This window comes from Eretmochelys imbricata, chromosome 1, assembly GCF_965152235.1.
Source record: "Eretmochelys imbricata isolate rEreImb1 chromosome 1, rEreImb1.hap1, whole genome shotgun sequence".
Taxonomy (NCBI): Eukaryota; Metazoa; Chordata; order Testudines; family Cheloniidae; genus Eretmochelys; species Eretmochelys imbricata.
Window position 1 is genome coordinate 255,410,959 of NC_135572.1, and position 20,036 is coordinate 255,430,994.

At 44.9% G+C, this 20,036-nt stretch overlaps 1 protein-coding gene and 1 long non-coding RNA gene across 2 annotated transcripts in view; one reads left to right on the forward strand and one right to left on the reverse strand.

Moving 5' to 3' along the window:
- The window catches only part of CREB3L2 (cAMP responsive element binding protein 3 like 2), a 105,649-nt gene that overhangs the window by 31,216 nt on the left and 54,397 nt on the right, over positions 1 to 20,036 (reverse strand). Inside the window, exon 2 of the mRNA XM_077828003.1 lies at positions 13,874 to 14,090. Within this exon, the coding sequence (XP_077684129.1) occupies positions 13,874 to 14,090 (217 nt within the window). The remainder of the gene's footprint in view (positions 1 to 13,873; positions 14,091 to 20,036) is intronic.
- On the forward strand, positions 1,552 to 6,588 carry LOC144270994 (uncharacterized). Its single transcript, XR_013347290.1, has 3 exons — positions 1,552 to 1,641; positions 3,073 to 3,288; positions 5,410 to 6,588. It is a non-coding gene; the product is annotated as an uncharacterized LOC144270994 (long non-coding RNA).

Here is a 20,036-nt window from a genome sequence, read left to right on the forward strand (position 1 = left end):
TAGAGTGAACTTTTAAAGAATTATGAAAGAGGAAAATGCAGTGTTGAATAAGGCCCTGATCCTGCAAACAGCTAAACCTATGCTTAACTTTACTCATGTGAAGTCAATAGGACTACTCACATAAGTGAAGTTAAGTATGTCCTTAAGTGCTTGCAGCAGTGGGGTCTAAATTTGGAGGTTATTTAAAACTTAGAACTTCTTGAAGATCTATCCATATAAATTATAGTTGCAGGTCTTAATTTAAGTCATAGAAATATTTTTAAATACTCCTAATAGTGGGCCAAATACATCCCTGGTGTGTGCCACTTTGTTGGACTCATATCAGAAATGAATTGGCCCCATGTAATAAATATTATTACACGTACAATAATAATAATCTCCTTTGTAAAACCCTTTGAGAGCTATGGATGAAACCTGTTATGTAAGAGCTAGGTGTTATATCATCACTACTCCCTATGAGAAACATTTCTGATATATCTGCGTAATCTGTTCACAGAACAAGAACTTTTGGATTCATACCTTAGGCTCTAAAGCAGCATGTTTGAGCTCAGTTTGGTTCTGTCCCCATTTGGGGTTCATAGACATAAACCTAGTGGTCCTGAACTGATACACAGAGTGAAGCAGAAACCTCTGCACGTAAGTCCCTCCCTGTGTACTACACTTACCAGGGACCCTGCCTCAAATTGGAGAGGCCAATCACCAAAGGCTCTTTGATAGCCGGATGGAGGGATTCCCTCCAACAGAAACTCAATATGAACTCTACCACCCTCTCCCCACGTGGGTGGGCAGAGGGGGCTTCCTCCTCTTCACTCCTTCTCTATTCAGAGTTTGTCACTTGCTGCTAGAACGGCAACACGACTTCCAGTGAAATTAAATTAGAATCTCTGTTACTAGGGCAACAAGCTTCAATTCCCAAGGATATTTAAAAAAGGCAACTTTATCCTTTAGGAAATTGGATGTGGGGAAAGAAAAAAAAAAAACCCTCTACATCGTGGCTTAACCTCTCCACCTCCACCACCCCCACCATGCCTTTTATGCAGGTGTCCTCCCATGGAGCAGCTACATTATATTTAATGATTCACCAGAGCTATGATTCACCATAAGGCTGGGGGCCTTCAGCAAGGGATTTAACAGTCACCTGCCCACTCCCAATTCAAGTAAAAATAATACATAAGTGGTAACGGAATGTTAAGTAGCAGATCCACTAGAATTACATAATTAAAATACATGAAGTTAAAAACAACTAAATAAAAAGAAGCTCAGGAAGTTAGTTTACAGCCAAATATATATCAGAACATTTACCGTATATACTTGTTCATAAGCAGAATTTTTTTTAGTAAAAAAGGGAAGCACCAGAGAAGGGGGTCAGCTTATGAACGGATACAGAGAGGGGGAGGTGGGACACAGCACCCTCCCTCCCCCGCCCTCACCAACAAGAGGGGGCAAGGAGAGGCAGCACAGCCAACAGAGCCAGAAGGGAAGAGGCGGGGCCAGAGTCTCTCCGCTTCTGGCAGTGCTGCTCTCCCCCCAGCCTCCAAAGCAGCTGCGCCACCCAGCCCCACCCACCAGAGCAAGCTGCGGCCATGCCACCCGGCCAGCCAGAAAAGCTCCAGCCAGGACAGAGATCCTCCCCGGCCCAAGGTGGGAAGGGGAGAGTGGGGGGGTTCCGGGCCAGGGCAGGGAGGGGTTACACAGGGAAGGGTCATGTCGGGGGTGGTCACAGGGGTTACTCCCCTGACCCCCAGCTTTTCCCCCCAAAAATGTTTCCCCACCAGTTGCTGTTCCAGCCCATCAGGGTAAGCCGCTGGTGGGCCGGGACATTTTGTTTACTTCGGATTACCTCTGTGCCTGCGGATGCTTGAGGTAAACCAACCATCCTGGCCTGCCAGCGGCTTATCCTGATGGGCTGGGACCCAAAGTTTGCCGATCCCTGAATTATAGGGTCGGCTTATGAATGGGTCATAAAAATTTGCCATTTTTACTTATCCATCTTGGGGGAGGGTCGGCTTACAAACTAACCGGCTTATGATCAAGTATATATGGTAATTTAATAAGCATCCTTGGTAAAGTAATGCGTGGCAAGGCATGAGCCATATGTAAGGGACTGTTGCCCCCTTACTAACATTCAGTGGGGGTGTTTTAGTTGCTAGCTCCTAGTACTAAAAGGGGAAGGATCTATGGGAAATCAGGACCCTGAGACTGATAGTCCCCAGGAACAATGGGGAGAGGCCAATGCTCCAGGTCAGCCTGAATGACAGGGTGGGCAGGCTAATCAGAGAGTCAGGAGGCCAGGGAAGTCCCGTCCTCCGTGTGAGCTGGAATTGCCCGGGTCAGACAGAGTGGGGCTGAGCTAAGGAGAAAGCAGGGGCCCGAGCTGAGCTGGGGAGCAGAGCTGTTCCAGATCCAGAGAGAGCAGACCCTGTCCTGGGAGCAGAGCTGCAGCAACCAGAGCCAGAGGGGCCAGAAGAGCAGCCCACGAAGCAAGTCAGTGCTGGGAGCAGAATCACAGAAGCAGCCTGCAGAGCAGACCTGTCCTGGGAGCAGAGCTGCAGCAACCGGAGCCAGAGGAGCCAGAGAAGCAGCCTAGGGAGCTGGAGGCAGAGCAGCAGAGACAGAGTGGTGGAGCTGGGGCTAGAGCAGTCCGGGGCTGGGTGCGGTGAGCAGCTGGGGAGAGCGAGGGGGACCCTGGGCAGCAGGCCCAGCACAGAGATGCCTCAGCCAAGAGGCTCTGCAGGCCAGGCTTGGATCGTAACCCCGACAGGGCGGGGGCAACACTGGGAAGAAGGGTCCTACCACTTAGAGCCTGAGAGCGTGTGGCCACCACCAGAGCAAGTGTCCAGCCCACAGCATCCCTGCAGCAGAGTCAGGGCCTGAGAAAAAGGCTGGGGACTTACAAGGAGGAGACTGAACTTCCCGGACCTTCCAGAGACACTGTTTGTGATGTTCCCTGCCATAGAGCAGGTTGATGTGTTTCCTTTCACCTTTTCCATTTTTCCTTATTCTTTTTAAAATTAATTGTTGATTAAATAACTTGCATTTGCTTTATCTTGTATGTAATGGTCAATGGGTCAGAAGTGCCCAGTGCAGAGAGAGTATGCCGGAGTGAGGACACCCTAGCCCCTGTCCTAGGGGACAACAGCAGGGTTGGAGGTCAAGCCCCCCAGGAATCCTGGGCCCAGCCTTTTTGGGGTTACGAGGACGTGTTATTCCTCGACTTTAGGACACGGTCTCCCACAGCATTCTTGTCAGCAAGTTAAAGAAGTATGGGCTGGATGGATGCCCTACAAGGTGGGTAGAAAGTTGGCTAGATTGTCGGGCTCAACGGGTAGTGATCAATGGCTCCATGTCTAGTTGGCAGCCAGAATCTAGCAGAGAGCCCCAAGGGTCAGTCCTGGGGCCGGTTTTGTTCAATATCTTCATTAATGATCTGGAGGATGGTGTGGATTGCACCCTAGCAAGTTTGCAGATGACACTAAACTGGAAGGAGTGGTAGATACGCTGGAGGGTAGGGATAGGATACAGAGGGACCTAGACAAATTGGAGGATTGGGCCAAAAGAAATCTGATGAGGTTCAACAAGGACAAGTGCAGAGTCCTGCACTTAGGACGGAAGAATCCAGTGCACCGCTACAGACTAGGGACCGAATGGCTAGGCAGCAGTTCTGCAGAGAAGAACACAGGGGCGACAGTGGACGAGAAGCTGGATTGAGTCAGTGTGCCCTTGTTGCTAAGAAGGCCAATGGCATTTTGGGGTGTATAAGTAGGGGCACTGCCAGCAGATCGAGGGACGTGATCGTTCCCCTCTATTCGACATTGGTGAGGCCTCATCTGGAGTATTGTGTCCAGTTTTGGGCCCCACACTACAAGAAGGATGGAGAAATTGGAAAGAGTCCAGCGAAGGGCAACAAAAATGATTAGGGGACTGGAACACATGACTTATGAGGAGAGGCTGAGGGAACTGGGATTGTTTAGTCTACGGAAGAGAAGAATGAGGGGGGATTTGATAGCTGCTTTTAACTACCTGAAAGGTGGATCGAAAGAGGATGGATCTAGACTATTCTCAGTGATAGCAGATGACAGGACAAGGAGTAATGGTCTCAAGTTGCAGTGGGGGAGGTTTAGGTTGGATATTAGGAAAAACTTTTTCACTAGGAGGGTGGTGAAACACTGGAATGCGTTACCTAGGGAGGTGGTGGAATCCTCTTCCTTAGAAGTTTTTAAGGTCAGGCTTGACAAAGCCCTGGCTGGGATGATTTAGTTGGGATTGGTCCTGCTCTGGGCAGGGGGTTGGACTAGATGGCCTCCAGAGGTCCCTTCCAACCCTGTTATTCTATGATTCTATGACTCTGCCAGACAGGAGAGTGGAAGGGGAGTCCTCAAGGGCAGGGAGGCCACTGGGTAAAGGAAGTGGGAGCGAGGACTCGGATCCTTTCGCGTTCCCACTTCACTGGGGTAGTGCAGAAGCCAGGAAAGTTCCCCACAATAGCAGGACTATTCCCCCGCTTACATTTCAGATGGTTACTTGTAGTGCAATGACTGTAGCTGATAGGATACTTTCCCTTAGGCTACATCGACACTGCACACCACTGGCAGCAGTGTGCAGGGTACATGCAGCTATGCCCCCCAGTGAAAAGCAGGCTGCATCTAGGCTGTAGTGTGTAGCTACACACAGCAATGGGGAAATGGTTCTGTTTGGCAGGGAGGCAGCGGGGAAAAGCTCCAGTGGCAGGGTGGTGCCGGTGGCTTTTCCCCACTGCTTCCCTCTTGTCAGAACATTCCCCTGAGGAATCATAATATCAGGGTTGGAAGGGACCTCAGGAGGTCATCTAGTCCAAGCCCCTGCTCAAAGCAGGATCAACGCCAACCAAATCATCCCAGCCAGGGCTTTGTCAAGCCAGGCCTTAAAAATCTAAGGAAGGAGATTCCACCACCTGCCTAGGTAACCCATTCCAGGAGGGGAACTGCCCTGGCAGCAGGACACTACATATCTAGAAATAGCAACATAGAGGGGAGAGGCACTACTTGGGTATGTAGAGAGCTGTGTTGGGTACATACCTTAAGGGTTCGGGCATGTCTTTATTCACCTAAGCTGTGCCTCACCATCTACACTGCTATCTATACCTGTGCTAGGGAGCATGCAGCATATGTACCCCACACACTGCCGTAAAGGTTGTGCAGCATAGACGTACCCTTAGTGTTACAGGCTAAGGGTCTCATCCAACAATGTTCCTACTCCTCTCCCCGCAGTCAGCAAACGCTGACTTCAGCAGGAGTAGAAGGCACTCAGCACCTTGCAGGGTTGAGCCGTAAATGCTTATTGCTAGGACAGCGTATTAAAGGGTTTTTGGGGGGGTTTTTTTTGGTTTTTTAAAAAAAGCATGCTAAGTTATTGTCTTCACCCACAAAACAGAAAAGCATCTGTAAGACACATCATGGTCCAGACACCCCAGAGTGGAAAAGAAGGTGTGAATTCCAAAGAACAACCAATTGAATCAACTGATTGTATACAATATTATTGTACTGTAAAAGTGTATCGAGTAAGATATCACAAAAACTGGTGACACGCTGGTTATGAATATCACTGCGTGATGGATGGATGATGTGTAAAGAAAAGAAGTACTTGTGGCACCTTAGAGACTAACCAATTTATTTGAGCATAAGCTTTCGTGAGCTACAGTTCACTTCATCGGATGCATACTGTGGAAAGTGTAGATCTTTATGTATGTGTGCTAGAAATCTGTTCCTAAAATATGTTTTGGGGGCAGACTTGATAAACAAGCCTGTCATAGACAAAGGAATGTGTATTTACCTGTCTGGATCACTCTTTGTAAGCCATAGACAATGAATGTACATTTACACAAAGGTAAATCAAGCAATTAAGCTACCAAGCAGCTGAGGAAACAGCTTAGTAAGCACATCAGGGGATAACCTGCATCGCCAGGAAGTCTTCCTGGCTCGAGGCCAAGACAATGGACTTTGGGAAACATAAGGGGGGGCACAAACAGTCTAGTGATCCATCACTAGATGGATCATATAAACAGAAATTAATAAGACTGGGACTTTTCAGGTTGGAAAAGAGACAACTAAAGGGGGATATGATACGGATGGGGATGGTGTCCCAAGCCTCTGTTTGCCAGATGCTGGGAATGGGCGACGGGATGGACCACTGGATGATTATCTGTCCTGTTCATTCCCTCTGAAGCACCTGGCATTGGCCGCTGTCAGAAGACAGGATACTGGGCTAGATGGGCCTTTGGTCTGACCCAGTATGGCTATACATATGTTCATCACTTAGGGGACATTGAGAACAGCACCCTCTGAGCTTGTGAACAGTAGATCCTCTTGGCCTGAAAGGCGGGAGCTGCTGAAAATTTGCTGTGAGAAACTGTTTTAGGCAAAGCTATAGCTTGCTCAAATTAAGTTTTAGGCACTAGAAAACGTGTTATTTTTGTTTTCTTTGTAACCCTTTTCTATCTTTTATTCTTGCCCGATATTAAATCTGTGTTCTGTATTAATAAATGTATTCTTGTTTGATTACAAAAACATCTCAGAGCTGTTATACTGAAGTAAAGTGGGAGTCCTCAGCTACGCTAACAGGTTGGTATGTGCTCTCTCTCTTTGGAGGCAGCCACCTTCGTAATTTCTGTGAGCGTCCCAGTGAGGGGGACCGGACACTGCAGGGAGACGTCTCTGGGGAAACTCTGGAACTGGGGTTCACTGATTGTTACCTGCAAGGCAAGGGTTTGCCTGGCAGAGACTGGAGGAGTTTGCTGGCGAGGCAGACAGGCTGGAGCGTCAGAAAGCTGACACAGTTTAGCAGCAGCAAAGCTCTCACTTGCTGAGGCACACGGGCTACACGGTGGCTTACAGTTCTGGGTTTCCTGAGGAGAGTGTCACGCTGCCCCACGTGAAGTCTTATAAAATAAAGGCCCCGTTCTACAGGGTTGGATCCTTAAATTATATCAAAATCTGATCCAATTGGCCTGTACTACTTTTTTCTTAGCTCTCTTTTCCTCATTATGGATTCCCTCTGCATGTATATGCAGAAGCCTTTTATCTAGCCTGCTTCTGCTCCCCTCCTGCAGAATTTTCTCCCTTGTTAGTAAGATCACAACTCATCTCCCTGGAGTGAATGAAAATATACAGCAGTAGGAGTCAAGCCATCTGCTCAGTGGGCTAATATTTTAGAGTATGAGATTCTTTTACATATTCTTTACACTCAGCCTCTTATCTGGCCTCATCTCTTGATTTCCCCCACACACATTTCAAGTACCTATGGCCTCTCCTGAAAAATGCAAGATTGTTTCATAACACCTATTCTGGAATTGGACAAATCTAGTCAGAGGTGAAAGTAAGCCGGTACGGTGTACTGGTAAGAAAGTGACCGCCGGTACACAGCTGACCGTACCGGCAGGGCTGCTGATGGGTGGGAGGGGGAAAAGGGCAAAAGGGGCAGCTACCCAGGGCCCGCTGATTTAAAAGGGACCAGGGCTCCCGCAGCGATTTAAAGGGCCCGGGACTCCCAGCCGAGGCTGCTGCTACCACACCAGTGGCTGGAGCCCCCAGCCCTTTAAATCACTACCGGAGCCCCGATGTCGTGGTCCAGGCAGCACTGAAGGGCTGGCTGGGGAAGTCTGGCCCCAGCCTGGCCCTTCTGCCTGAGGCCCCTCCCCTTCCGGGGGCCCAGAGCCAACCCCCACCCCACCTTGCCCAGGACCCCGGCTGCCCTGCATACAGGTAAGTCGGTTAAGTTACTTTCACCCCTGATCCTAGTCCTGTTATCTGTTAGTCGTATGCAGATGCTCTGTTAGTATTTGTCCCATTAGTCCCCCAAGGACTGAAGTTAAAATTGGACAGGAATTATCAGCACTTGTGCTCCATCCCCACCTCACTTCATTGAAGATAGGAGACAAATTCAGTTCTTATCCCCATATCCTCCAGTACTTCCACAGTTCTCTAGATTTTTTCCCCCTCTAAAAGTCATCAGGACAATTAGTTCAACACTTAGTCAATGTATTTAACACCCCCGAGTGTTACATCTTGCAGCCATAAACGCAAGAAGTTTTCCTCCAAGTATTCTCCAATCTGTTTTTGTTTTAACAGCTACTATGGAGCCATGCTAGTGACTCCACTCCAGAGTTATGATCTTAACAGCTCTTATGGGAATGTTCTATATAATTTAACAGATGAAAAGCTTTCTAATTTTCTATTTTTAAACCCATCTATTGAATTACATAGAAAGAATGTCTATTAAATTCTATAGATTTTTAGAAAACATTCTGAACCCTATTTAACTTCTGGTGTTTCACCCCTATTGAATTTCATTGGACTTGTCCATAAAGGTAGCTAACAAAGCCCAGACCTCTTCCTTCATCACAACTTCTTCCAAAAAAAAAAAAAAAAGAAAAGAAAAAAAACACCACGCTTTCTATCTGAATTTTCTTGTGCATGTTCTCTAGCCATAAGAGAAGTTTTCCCACATAAAGAGAGCGTGAAGATAATCAGACAAGGCAGCCTGGAAACATGAGTGAAATTGGAGCTTTTTGTTATGTAACATTTTTGGATTATTTCACAAAACTGTTTCACCCAGAAACTCATTGGTTTCATTCAGTTGTCCTCAGTGAGAGCCAGTGCCTTTGAGTGATTTTTAGAAAGCGTGGTTGGGTTATTTTAGAGTTAAGTACCATAAAACTAGAATCTTTGGAAACTCAGGTTTTTGGTGATCGTTATGAACAACTTAGACTGCTAATACTATAGACCTATATATGTAGACTCCCTCCTCAGGCCCTACGCTACCAGCACTCCCAGCTACCTTCGAGACACCACTGACTTCCTGAGGAAACTTCAATCCATCGGTGATCTTCCTGATAACACCATCCTGGTCACTATGGATGTAGAAGCCCTCTACACCAACATTCCACACAAAGATGGACGACAAGCCGTCAGGAACACTATCCCCGATAATGTCACGGCTAACCTGGTGGCTGAACTTTGTGACTTTGTCCTTACCCATAACTATTTCACATTTGGGAACAATGTATACCTTCAGATCAGCGGCACTGCTATGGGTACCCGCATGGCCCCACAATATGCCAACATTTTTATGGCTGATTTAGAACAACGCTTCCTCAGCTCTCATCCCCTAAAGCCCCTACTCTACTTGCGCTATATTGATGACATCTTCATCATCTGGACCCATGGAAAAGAAGCCCTTGAGGAATTCCACCATGATTTCAACAATTTCCATCCCACCATCAACCTCAGCCTGGTCCAGTCCACACAAGAGATCCACTTCCTGGACACTACAGTGCTAATAAACAATGGTCACATAAACACCACCCTATACCGGAAACCTACTGACCGCTATTCCTACCTGCATGCCTCCAGCTTTCACCCTGACCACACCACACGATCCATCGTCTACAGCCAAGCTCTGCGATACAACTGCATTTGCTCCAACCCCTCAGACAGAGACAAACACCTACAAGATCTCTGTCAAGCTTTCTTACAACTACAATACCCACCTGCGGAAGTAAAGAAACAGATTGATAGGGCCAGAAGAGTTCCCAGAAGTTACCTACTACAGGACAGGCCTAACAAAGAAAATAACAGAACGCCACTAGCCGTCACCTTCAGCCCCCAACTAAAACCCCTCCAACGCATTATTAAGGATCTACAACCTATCCTAAAGGATGACCCAACACTCTCACAAATCTTGGGAGACAGGCCAGTCCTTGCCTACAGACAGCCCCGCAACCTGAAGCAAATACTCACCAACAACCACATACCACACAACAGAACCACTAACCCAGGAACTTATCCTTGCAACAAAGCCCGTTGCCAATTGTGCCCACATATCTATTCAGGGGACACCATCACAGGGCCTAATAACATCAGCCACACTATCAGAGGCTCGTTCACCTGCACATCCACCAATGTGATTTATGCCATCATGTGCCAGCAATGCCCCTCTGCCATGTACATTGGTCAAACTGGACAGTCTCTACGTAAAAGAATAAATGGACACAAATCAGATGTCAAGAATTATAACATTCATAAACCAGTCGGAGAACACTTCAATCTCTCTGGTCACGCAATCACAGACATGAAGGTCGCTATCTTAAAACAAAAAAACTTCAAATCCAGACTCCAGCGAGAAACTGCTGAATTGGAATTCATTTGCAAATTGGATACTATTAATTTAGGCTTAAATAGAGACTGGGAGTGGCTAAGTCATTATGCAAGGTAGCCTATTTCCTCTTGTTTTTTCCTACCCCCCCTCCCCCCAGATGTTCTGGTTTAACTTGGATTTAAACTTGGAGAGTGGTCAGTTTGGACGAGCTATTACCAGCAGGAGAGTGAGTCTGTGTGTGTATGGGGGTGGTTTTTGGAGGGGGGTGAGGGAGTGAGAGAACCTGGATTTGTGCAGGAAATGGCCTAACTTCATTATCATGCACATTGTGTAAAGAGTTGTCACTTTGGATGGGCTATCACCAGCAGGAGAGTGAATTTGTGTGGGGGGGTGGAGGGTGAGAAAACCTGGATTTGTGCTGGAAATGGCCTAACCTGACGATTACTTTAGATAAGCTATTACCAGCAGGACAGTAGGGTGGGAGGAGGTATTGTTTCATATTCTCTGTGTATATATAAAGTCTGCTGCAGTTTCCACAGTATACATCTGATGAAGTGAGCTGTAGCTCACGAAAGCTCATGCTCAAATAAATTGGTTAGTCTCTAAGGTGCCACAAGTACTCCTTTTCTTTTTACTATAGACCTAAGCACTAGTCTCTCCCCTTTTAAAAAAAAAATGCAGCTTATGATTATACTGCTTTTCATTGCAAAAATAGCCCTGAAACGTAAACTAGTTATTATGAGTGAACGTCTGTTAAGGCTTTTATTCTCAATAGTCACCAGTTATTCACAGTCTTATCATATCTCCTTGCCAGGCACTGGCTGTCAGAGCTCTATCTTATCTGCTGGCATCTTTACATATATATGCTTTCCCCAACCAGAAAAGGCAGGCTAGGGCTGAATCTCCTCCCTCCCTCCCCTCATATCCCTGCTCCGCACATCAGTGCCTGTGCCAGTGACTCCACTATGAAAATCTGCTAATGCTCACCATTCCTTGATCCATAGCCCTCCCCTTATGCCCAAGCACCCCATAGGAGTTGTGCCTATTTACAACTGTCTAATCATCTTCACAAGGTCTCTATTACTGCTTTACTTGTCCACAACTCTTTCCCCCCCTACGAGCCTAATTTCCAAAAGTAATTCAGTATCTCAACTGTTTTAGAATCATTGGGCCAGATCCTCAGCTATCAGAGCTATGCCCATGTCCACCCGCTGAGAATCTCCTTCCTTGTTTATTAGTGAGTCTGCTTCCTCTCTAGTGTTCCTTCCCCCCCAGATATATTTATAGAAGCCCTTCTTACATCAACCTCATTCCAGCATTAACCCATTCTGCTTTTTTGCTACCTCATCTTTTTCCTGAAATCCTTAGCTAACTAACATTTTGGTTTATTTTCCTTCCCCTGACCTTCATTTCCCAGAGAGGTTCTTTTCTATTCTTACATCTAGAAGTACCCCACAGAGAAATGACACTGGACGCTTCTTGTCTCACTTCCCCACCCCCACCCCATTTCCAGTGAATGGCAGCAGTATGTTGAACTTTAACTTCAGATGCCCAAGTCTGAAAGTCTGGGTCACTGCAATTAAATTCCTAAATACATACATTATAGGGCTGTTGATTAATCACACTTAACTCACGCGATTAACTCAAAAAAATTAATCCCACTGTTAAACAATAGAACACCAATTGAAATTTATTAAATATTTTTGGATGTTTTCTGCATTTTCAAATATATTGATTTCTAGTACAACACAGAATACAAAGTGTACAGAGCTCACTTATTTTTATTGCAAATATTTGCACTGTAAAAACGATAAAAGAAATAGTATTTCAGTTCACCTCATACAAGTACCATAGTACAATCTCTCTATCATGAAAGTGCAACTTACAAAAGTAGATTTTGTTGCATAACTTCATTCAAAAAAAAAAAACAACAAACAATGTGAAACATTAGAGCCTACAAGTCCACTCAGTCCTACATCTTTTTCAGCTAATGGCCAATACAAAAAAGTTTGTTTACATTTACGGGAGATAATGCTGCCTGCTTCTTATTTACATCACCTGAAAGTGAGAACAGGTGTTTGCATGGCACTTTTGTAGCCGGCATTGCAAGGTATGTATGTGCCAGATATGCTAAACATTCTTATGTCCCTTCATGGTTCGGTCACCATTCCAGAGGACATGCTTCCATGCCGATGATGCCCATTAAAAAAAATGTGTTAATTAAATTTGTGACTGAACTCCTTGGGGGAGAATTTTATGTCTCTTGTTATGTTTTACCCACATTTCATGTTATAGCAGTCTCAGATGATGACCCAGCACATGTTCATTTTAAGAACACTTTCACAGCAGATTTGACAAAACACAGAGAAGGTACCAATGTAAGATTTCTAAAAATAGCTACAGCACTTCACTCAAAAGTTTAAGAATCTGAAATGCCATCCAAAAACTGAGGGGGACCAGGTGTGGAACATGCTTTCAGAAGTCTTAAAAGAGAAACACTCCGATGTGAAAACTACAGAACCCGAACCATCAAAAAAGAAAATCAACTTTCTGCTGGTGGCATCTTACACAGATGAAGACAATGAACACGCGTCGGTCTGCTCTGTTTTGGATCGTTATTGAGCAGACCCCGTCATCAGCATGAACGCATGTCCTCGGGAACGCTCGTTGAAGCATGAAGGGACATATGAAGTTTAGTGTATCTGGCACGTAAATATCTTGTGACGCCGGCTACAACAATGCCATGTAAATGCCTGTTCTCACTTTCAGGTGACATTGTAAACAAGAAGCTGGCAGCATTATCTCCTGCAAATTGGAACCAAACTTGTTCAGCCCATCGCTCACACAAACAAGAAATAGGACTGAGTGGACTTATAAGCTCTCAAGTTTTATATTTTTATTTTTGAATGCAGTTATTTTTTTGTACATAATTCTACATTTGTAAGTTCAACTTTCAAGATAAAGAAACTACACTACAGTACTTGTATTCGGTGAATTTAAAAATACTGTTTCTTTTATTTTTTATTGTGCAATTATTTGTAAACAAAATTAAATATAAAGTGAGCACTGTACACTTTGTATTCTGTGTTGTAATTGAAATAAATATTTGAAAATATAGAAAGCATCCAAAAATATTTAAATAAATTGTATTCTATTATTGTTTAACAGCACAATTGCATGATTAATCCTAATTAATTTTTTTAATCACTTGACAGCCCTAATAAATTAGGCACCAAAATAGGTGGCTATTTCTTCAATGCTGCTGAGGATTGAATAGCTCCAGGTGCTCAGCACTGGATTTAAAAGTCTTGCGTTAAGCAGCTTAATTTGAAGATTTTTGGATGGGGTGGTTTATGATTCCCTAACTTTCTTCTATGCTCATAAGAGCTCACCTGGTAGCCTACTTCCCTCAAATTTCATTCCCCTTTGATAAGCTCATGTTTTAATATGTTGAATTCCAGGAGCTCATGATCAGTAGTTTCAGCTGAGTAGAATTTCTCTGCCTGGTGACAATCTTAGTTTATGCGGTCTGCAGATTTATAACCAAATTAAAAACCATACGCTTCTTCCGATTTATTTTTAGTTATTGTAATTCACTCTCGTGCATGTTCACATTTTACTTTACTAAAAGTATTACCGTCCTAGACTTGTACAGCTAGGATATTGTGCCATTCATAAGTAATGCACACAACAGTGATTTTTTCCACAAAGGTCAGCATCAACTCATCCACATCACCATTACCTTCATTGAAGCTGTCATCAGTCGAAACGTGGGTCAGTGGAGACTGGGGGCGAGAGTCGCCGCACAGGGAGTAGCTGTGTTCTGCCTGGATGAGGGGAGCTGGGGATACTGGGGACAGCTCCACTTCCATCATCTCATTTTTCTCAGACATGAAGGGGTCATTCAAGAGCTGGCCCAGGACATCCTGTGAAAACTCATCCAGGAACTCCGTGAAGTGCTGGGAAGACAGAAGGGGAAGAACTCTTATCTAATGGGTGTCTCTGGCCAACAACAGAGATGAACTGACCAAAATAATTGCAGTATCTGCACCATGCATCTGTGCCAGTTAGGAACAGAACCCAGCAGTCCTGCCTCCCAATCCCCTGCTTTAATCACTACTCCACACTGAAGATAGAACAAAAAGGTTCTCATGTATGTTAATTTAGCTATGCTGTCTCATCAGAAGCAAACTGTTAAAGAAAACTATAATTATCTGTCTTTATGGATTGCTAATAAAGTAAGCAGACCATATACATGGAACCAGATTCTTAGTTGGTGGACGATGGCAGAGATCCGTACTGATGTGTACCAGTGAATGAGCAGGGCCTTTAAAATGCCTAGTTGCTGTGGTGATTGTCTTAGACATTTATAGGGAGCCAAACAGAGAAAAGCCCATGGGGCTGAAAGCAGAAAATAAGATCAGTTGCCATGTTCTGAAGCTAAGCCATTTGTTCCCAGGATGCAATTTGGAGTGTATTGCATTAATGAAAAAGCATATTTCATCCAGTCATGCAGGGAAACACTCTGAAGTATTTATATTCAAAACACATCCTTTGTATGTATATGTAACCTGTTCCATGGGGTTTACAGGCTCATTGAGCCACAGAGAAAGGATGGAGGGGGGAACGGGTGATCAGATCCACAGTATTTAGTGAAAAGAAAAGGAGTACTTAGTGAACCAATCAATCTTTTAAGCCCAAGTGTGCCTATTCTAGTGGTGTGGAACATTCCCTTCATCTTACCCTAGCATAGAGAAAGGATCAAAACCCTGAACTGTGTTTGTTCTGGTACAAACCGCTAGTACATTTGGTTTAAAGAATTACATTTAGGCTGAATAGCTGCATGTTGATTATTTTTGACAGGAGGCTAATGTTAAAGTTCAGGTTCTCAACTCTGCAGTAATAGGGGTTCGAATTACCAACATTAATAAGACCTTCCCTGGTGCACAGCAAGGGTTACATTTAAGGTGCATGAGGCTGTCTATTTTTGGAGATGGGCCTGGACCAAGCCTCCCGATCGGATTAATATCCAAACTTTGGGGTAGTTTCAGTCAAGATGCAAACTTTGCAGCTCTTATTATATTTCCTCCGAGGGGCGGGGGGGGGGGGGGGGGGGGGGGGTGTGTGTGTGTGTGTGTGTGTGTGTGTGTGTGTGTGTGTGTGTGTGTGTGTGTGTGTGTGTGTGTGTGTGTGTGTGTTTATTTAGTAATTGCATATACAGACAGAGCATAACACAGTTTCCATTAGTCACACACATCCAGGGGGTTCTCTTTTCATACTTCAAAAAGTAAGCAGAACAAAAAGATGGAAATGTAACTTCTTCCAAGCAATCAGGCATCCTGCATTAACAGTTAATGTATACAGGAATCTTATTAATTAAGCTATAATATATTGAAAGGGGAAATTAAGTCCCTGGTTTATTTGCTCTGTTTTTACAGGCAGTACTGACTTTGGCTTTTATTCTCTCTCCTGCACAAGGAAACACAGATTCAAGATTTGGCTCCCTTGAGCATAAATTAAGAGTTTAACTAGTCAGCGATGTGTAGTCAAGTAATGGAAATGGTGCAGCTACACTCACATATGCCCTCATTTTATAGCTCCAGGACAGCTTGCCATCTAAAAGCCTTGTACTGTGAAGAGCTGACTGTCTTGAATCCCATGAAACTCACTGAAAATTTGGAGTGCACAGAACCTTCCGGGGGAGGCTCAGCAACTTGCAGGACTGGGCCTTATGTCAGCATTAACAGACTCCTGTCAACTCTACTGGCCACTGGGGACAAGAAAAAGTTTTATTAGACTAAAGCAGCGTTTCTCAAGCTATTGTACTGGTGACCCCTTTCACATAACAAGCCTCTGACTGCAACCCCCCCCCATAAATTAAAAACACTTGTTTATATATTTAATAGCATTATAAATGCTGGAGCCAAAGCGAGGTTTGGGGTGGAGGCTGACAGCTCGTGACCCCCCATGTAATAACCTCATAACCCCCTGAGGGATCCCAACCCTGAGTTTGAGAACCCCTGGACTAAATGGTAGTGAAAAAAGGAGGAATTGGGTCACTGACTATGCTAGTCATGAATCTGGCTAGTGACAAGGCTGTTAAAAAGGGACAAATACATGCAGAGGCTTATCTTTAAGTGCCCCGAATGATAATGCTACTAAACAAACTCCAGGGCTAGTACTGGCTGACCCAAAAAGAGAGAGTATCATGACCACTTCAAACCATTGTTTACATGAATTTATAGAGCCAAGGACTCACTAGTGCATCACTTCCCACGCTGCCTCTAAATATTTGCAATAGTAGGTATGCACCATAATTCTTCACTGTTGGACAAGCAGGCTAGAAAAATAGGCCTTTGTTTGCCTATCCTATCTCCGTCAAAATCAAAATGTTGTTATTGACAAGACAAGGTATTCAACTATTGTCAAACTGTAAACAAGGACAGAAAGTGCTGTTCGAACAAGTGCAAGACACAAGCATGGCCAATCATGTGATAAGCAGTACTGTTCTTAAAGATGGATTTTCCACAGTACGTATTGCTTCCTTTTCCTCCATGCCCATGGAGCGCATCAGTCATATTTGTTTTCAGTTTTATAGGGCAGGCTCAGAACATTTTTCTCTCTAAAATATTTGTGTGTGCTTATTCTGATTCTTTAGTCATGAAGATACAAAACAAGCATCCCAATCACCATCTCCCATTTCTGACCCCATATCATCTATTCCATTATTATTTTAAAAAAATTACTAACACTTTCCATCCCAAAGGATCCTAAAATGTGATTTGCTACCTTAAACAAATATGCCAGGGATCATTTAATCCAGAGGTTCTCAACCTTTTTCCCTTCTGAGCCCCCTGCCAACATGCTACATAAATTCCACGGCCCACATGTGCCACAACTGTTTTTCAGGTTTTAGAGTAGCAGCCGTGTTAGTCTGTATCCGCAAAAAGAAAAGGAGTACTTGTGGCACTTTAGAGACTAACAAATTTATTTGAGCATAAGCTTTCGTGAGCTACAGCTCACTTCATCGGATGCATTCAGTGGAAAATACAGTGGGGAGATTTATACACACAGAGAACATGAAACAATGAGTGTTATCATACACATCACATCAGCCTAATCACATCAGCCACACTAACAGAGTCTCGTTCAACTGCACATCTACCAATGTGATATATGCCATCATGTGCCAGCAATGCCCCTCTGCCATGTACATTGGTCTAACTGGACAGTCTCTACGTAAAAGAATAAATGGACACAAATCAGTTGTCAAGAATTATAACATTCATAAACCAGTCGGAGAACACTTCAATCTCTCTGGTCACGCGATTACAGACCTAAAAGTCGCAATATTACAACAAAAAGACTTCAAAAACAGACTCCAATGAGAGACTGCTGAATTGGAATTAATTTGCAAACCAGATACAATTAAACTTAGGCTTGAATAGAGACTGGGAGTGGATGGGTCATTACACAAAGTAAAACTATTTCCCCATGTTTATTTCCCCCCCCTCTCCGTTCCTCAGACTTTCTTGTCAACTGCTCGTAATGGCCATCTTGATTATCACTACAAAATGTCCACCCCCACACCCCGCCCCGGCTGGTATTAGCTCATCATAAGTGATCACTCTCCTTACAGTGTGTATGATAACACCCATTGTTTCATGTTCTCTGTGTATATAAATCTCCCCACTGTATTTTCCACTGAATGCATCCGATGAAGTGAGCTGTAGCTCACGAAAGCTTATGCTCAAATAAATTTGTTAGTCTCTAAGGTGCCACAAGTACTCTTTCTTTTTGCAAACTGTTTTTCAGGAGATTAAAAGCCAGGGCCAGAGTTAGGGGGTAGCAAGCAGAGCAGTTACACAGGGCTCCCCTGTGGCCCTGGGCAAGGGGACTGTTGGCCCCTTATTAAAACACAGTGAGTGGGGTTTTTTTGGTTTGGCTTGCTCCCAATACCAAAAAGAAAGCAAGAGGAAGGGTTGATGGGAAATCAGGACCCTGAGACTTACAGTCCCCAGGGCAGGGGTTCTCAAAAACAAAATTTTTGGTGGCCTCAAAGTGCGGCCACCAACTCTTGCTGGGGGCCGTGCTGACAATTTTTCCTAAAATATTTACTTAACTTTAGGAAAAACAAATATATATACACACACGTCCAAATCATTGTAATTTATTGAATCTTTTTGCAGACTCAATAATAAAAATCATATACAGTTGTGTCTCTTCTTTACAGGACCCTAGACAGAATAGAAACACAAATAAGGTGCTCTGCGAGTTGGTTGGTTGTTTTTTTAAAGCAACCAAGAAAAGGAAAAGGAAGCAACAACAAAAAAGACAAGACTTGCTAGCTAGTAAGTCTGCTGCTGTGAAAAAGTGATATTAACAAACATACAAATATCACTTTTCACAGCAGCAGACTTACTCAGTCCTGGCAAGCCAGGGGACAAATTAAGTCTTGGATGGGGAGATCAGGAAGTGGGGGATGGGGGGAAATGTATGATAGGCCAGTGGAGGCAGCGGGGGTCAGGGGTGAGCCCCACAGCCGGCGGTTGGAGCCCCGTGGCCAGAGCCTGCTGCCCACCCCCCAGGACTGGAGCCCAACTCTACATCCCCAGGAAGGTGGGGAACTCACTAGCTGCCTCCTCCTCCAGCATTTGTCTCTCCAGAGGAGGGCAGGTTCCAACCCCTGCTGGTGGCTTTCGGGGAGGGACCACTGCTTGCCGCCGCCCCCACCACAATCACTGCGGCCACAAGAAAAGCCCCTGGTGGTCGCATTTGAGAAAAGCTGCCCCAGGGCCAATGCTCCAGGTCAGCCTGATTGACAGGGCAGGCAAGCGAATGAGGGAGGCAGGAGGCCAGAGGGGTCCCATCCTCTGTGTGAGCTGGAGCTGCCAGAGAGAGACAAAGAGACAGAGAGAGAGAGAGAGAGGGGTTGACTCGTGATACCAAACCCGTGGAAAATAAGCAGAAATTAGGCTTGTTTTAGGCTTAGTTGGCTTGTGTGCTGTGGGTTGGCTAGTACGGTATTTGGACTTGTTAGGGCTTTTAAAGTAGCTTGTGGTTGTTGATTGGCTAATCAGAAAGCTTGAATGATGATTGGCATTTGCCTCCAGCTGCTCCGTCACCTGCAGGCAGGGCACTGGGGGTAGCTGGGCTGGTAATAGAGTGGAGGGAGCCGAGCTCGGTGGGGTGGAGCCGGGCATGGAATTTTGGGGGGTGGCAGAGAAACTGGGCTGGGGAGAAGCAGAGCTGGGCAGTGGCAGAGCCAGGCACAAGACCACTGGGGGGCAGAGCTGGGCTGATGGGGGAAAACTGGACCCTGGCTGGTGGGTCAGCAGAGATGGGCAGGAACAGTGGGAAATTGGCAGAGGGATGGGGATTAGCTAGAACACAGTGAATTTGGCTCGGAGATTAAATGACTTGCCTAAGGAAACCCAATGAATCAGTGGCACAGACAGAGATAGAGCAGCACTTTGGGGTCTAATCTCTAGGCAACATTATATTAAGTGTTCCCTAAATTTAGGCATAAAGGGCCATATTTTTAAAGGAACCTCAGTTTGGCCTCCTTATCAGACTGTTTCGTATACAAATGATTGTGCGCGCAGAATTGTGCACCACAGACGTAGAGTGTGACATTTTATACCTTGGGGGAGCATCCTGGAACTCACATATTCCTCATTTTTATAGAATTGTGATCTTACCTATAAAGCGTGCCTTGTGAGGTATCCGGGGAAAGGTTATGATCTACTGGAAGTCATTTCTCTATCCGTATATGTATATCATTAATGCATATGAAGTTATGAGAATTGTGTCCAGATAATTAGCTCCCCAGACACAACAGCAAGGAAAGTAACCAACACCCAGGCAGGGTGTCAAACAAGTTAACAACTACCTTTGTTCAGCAA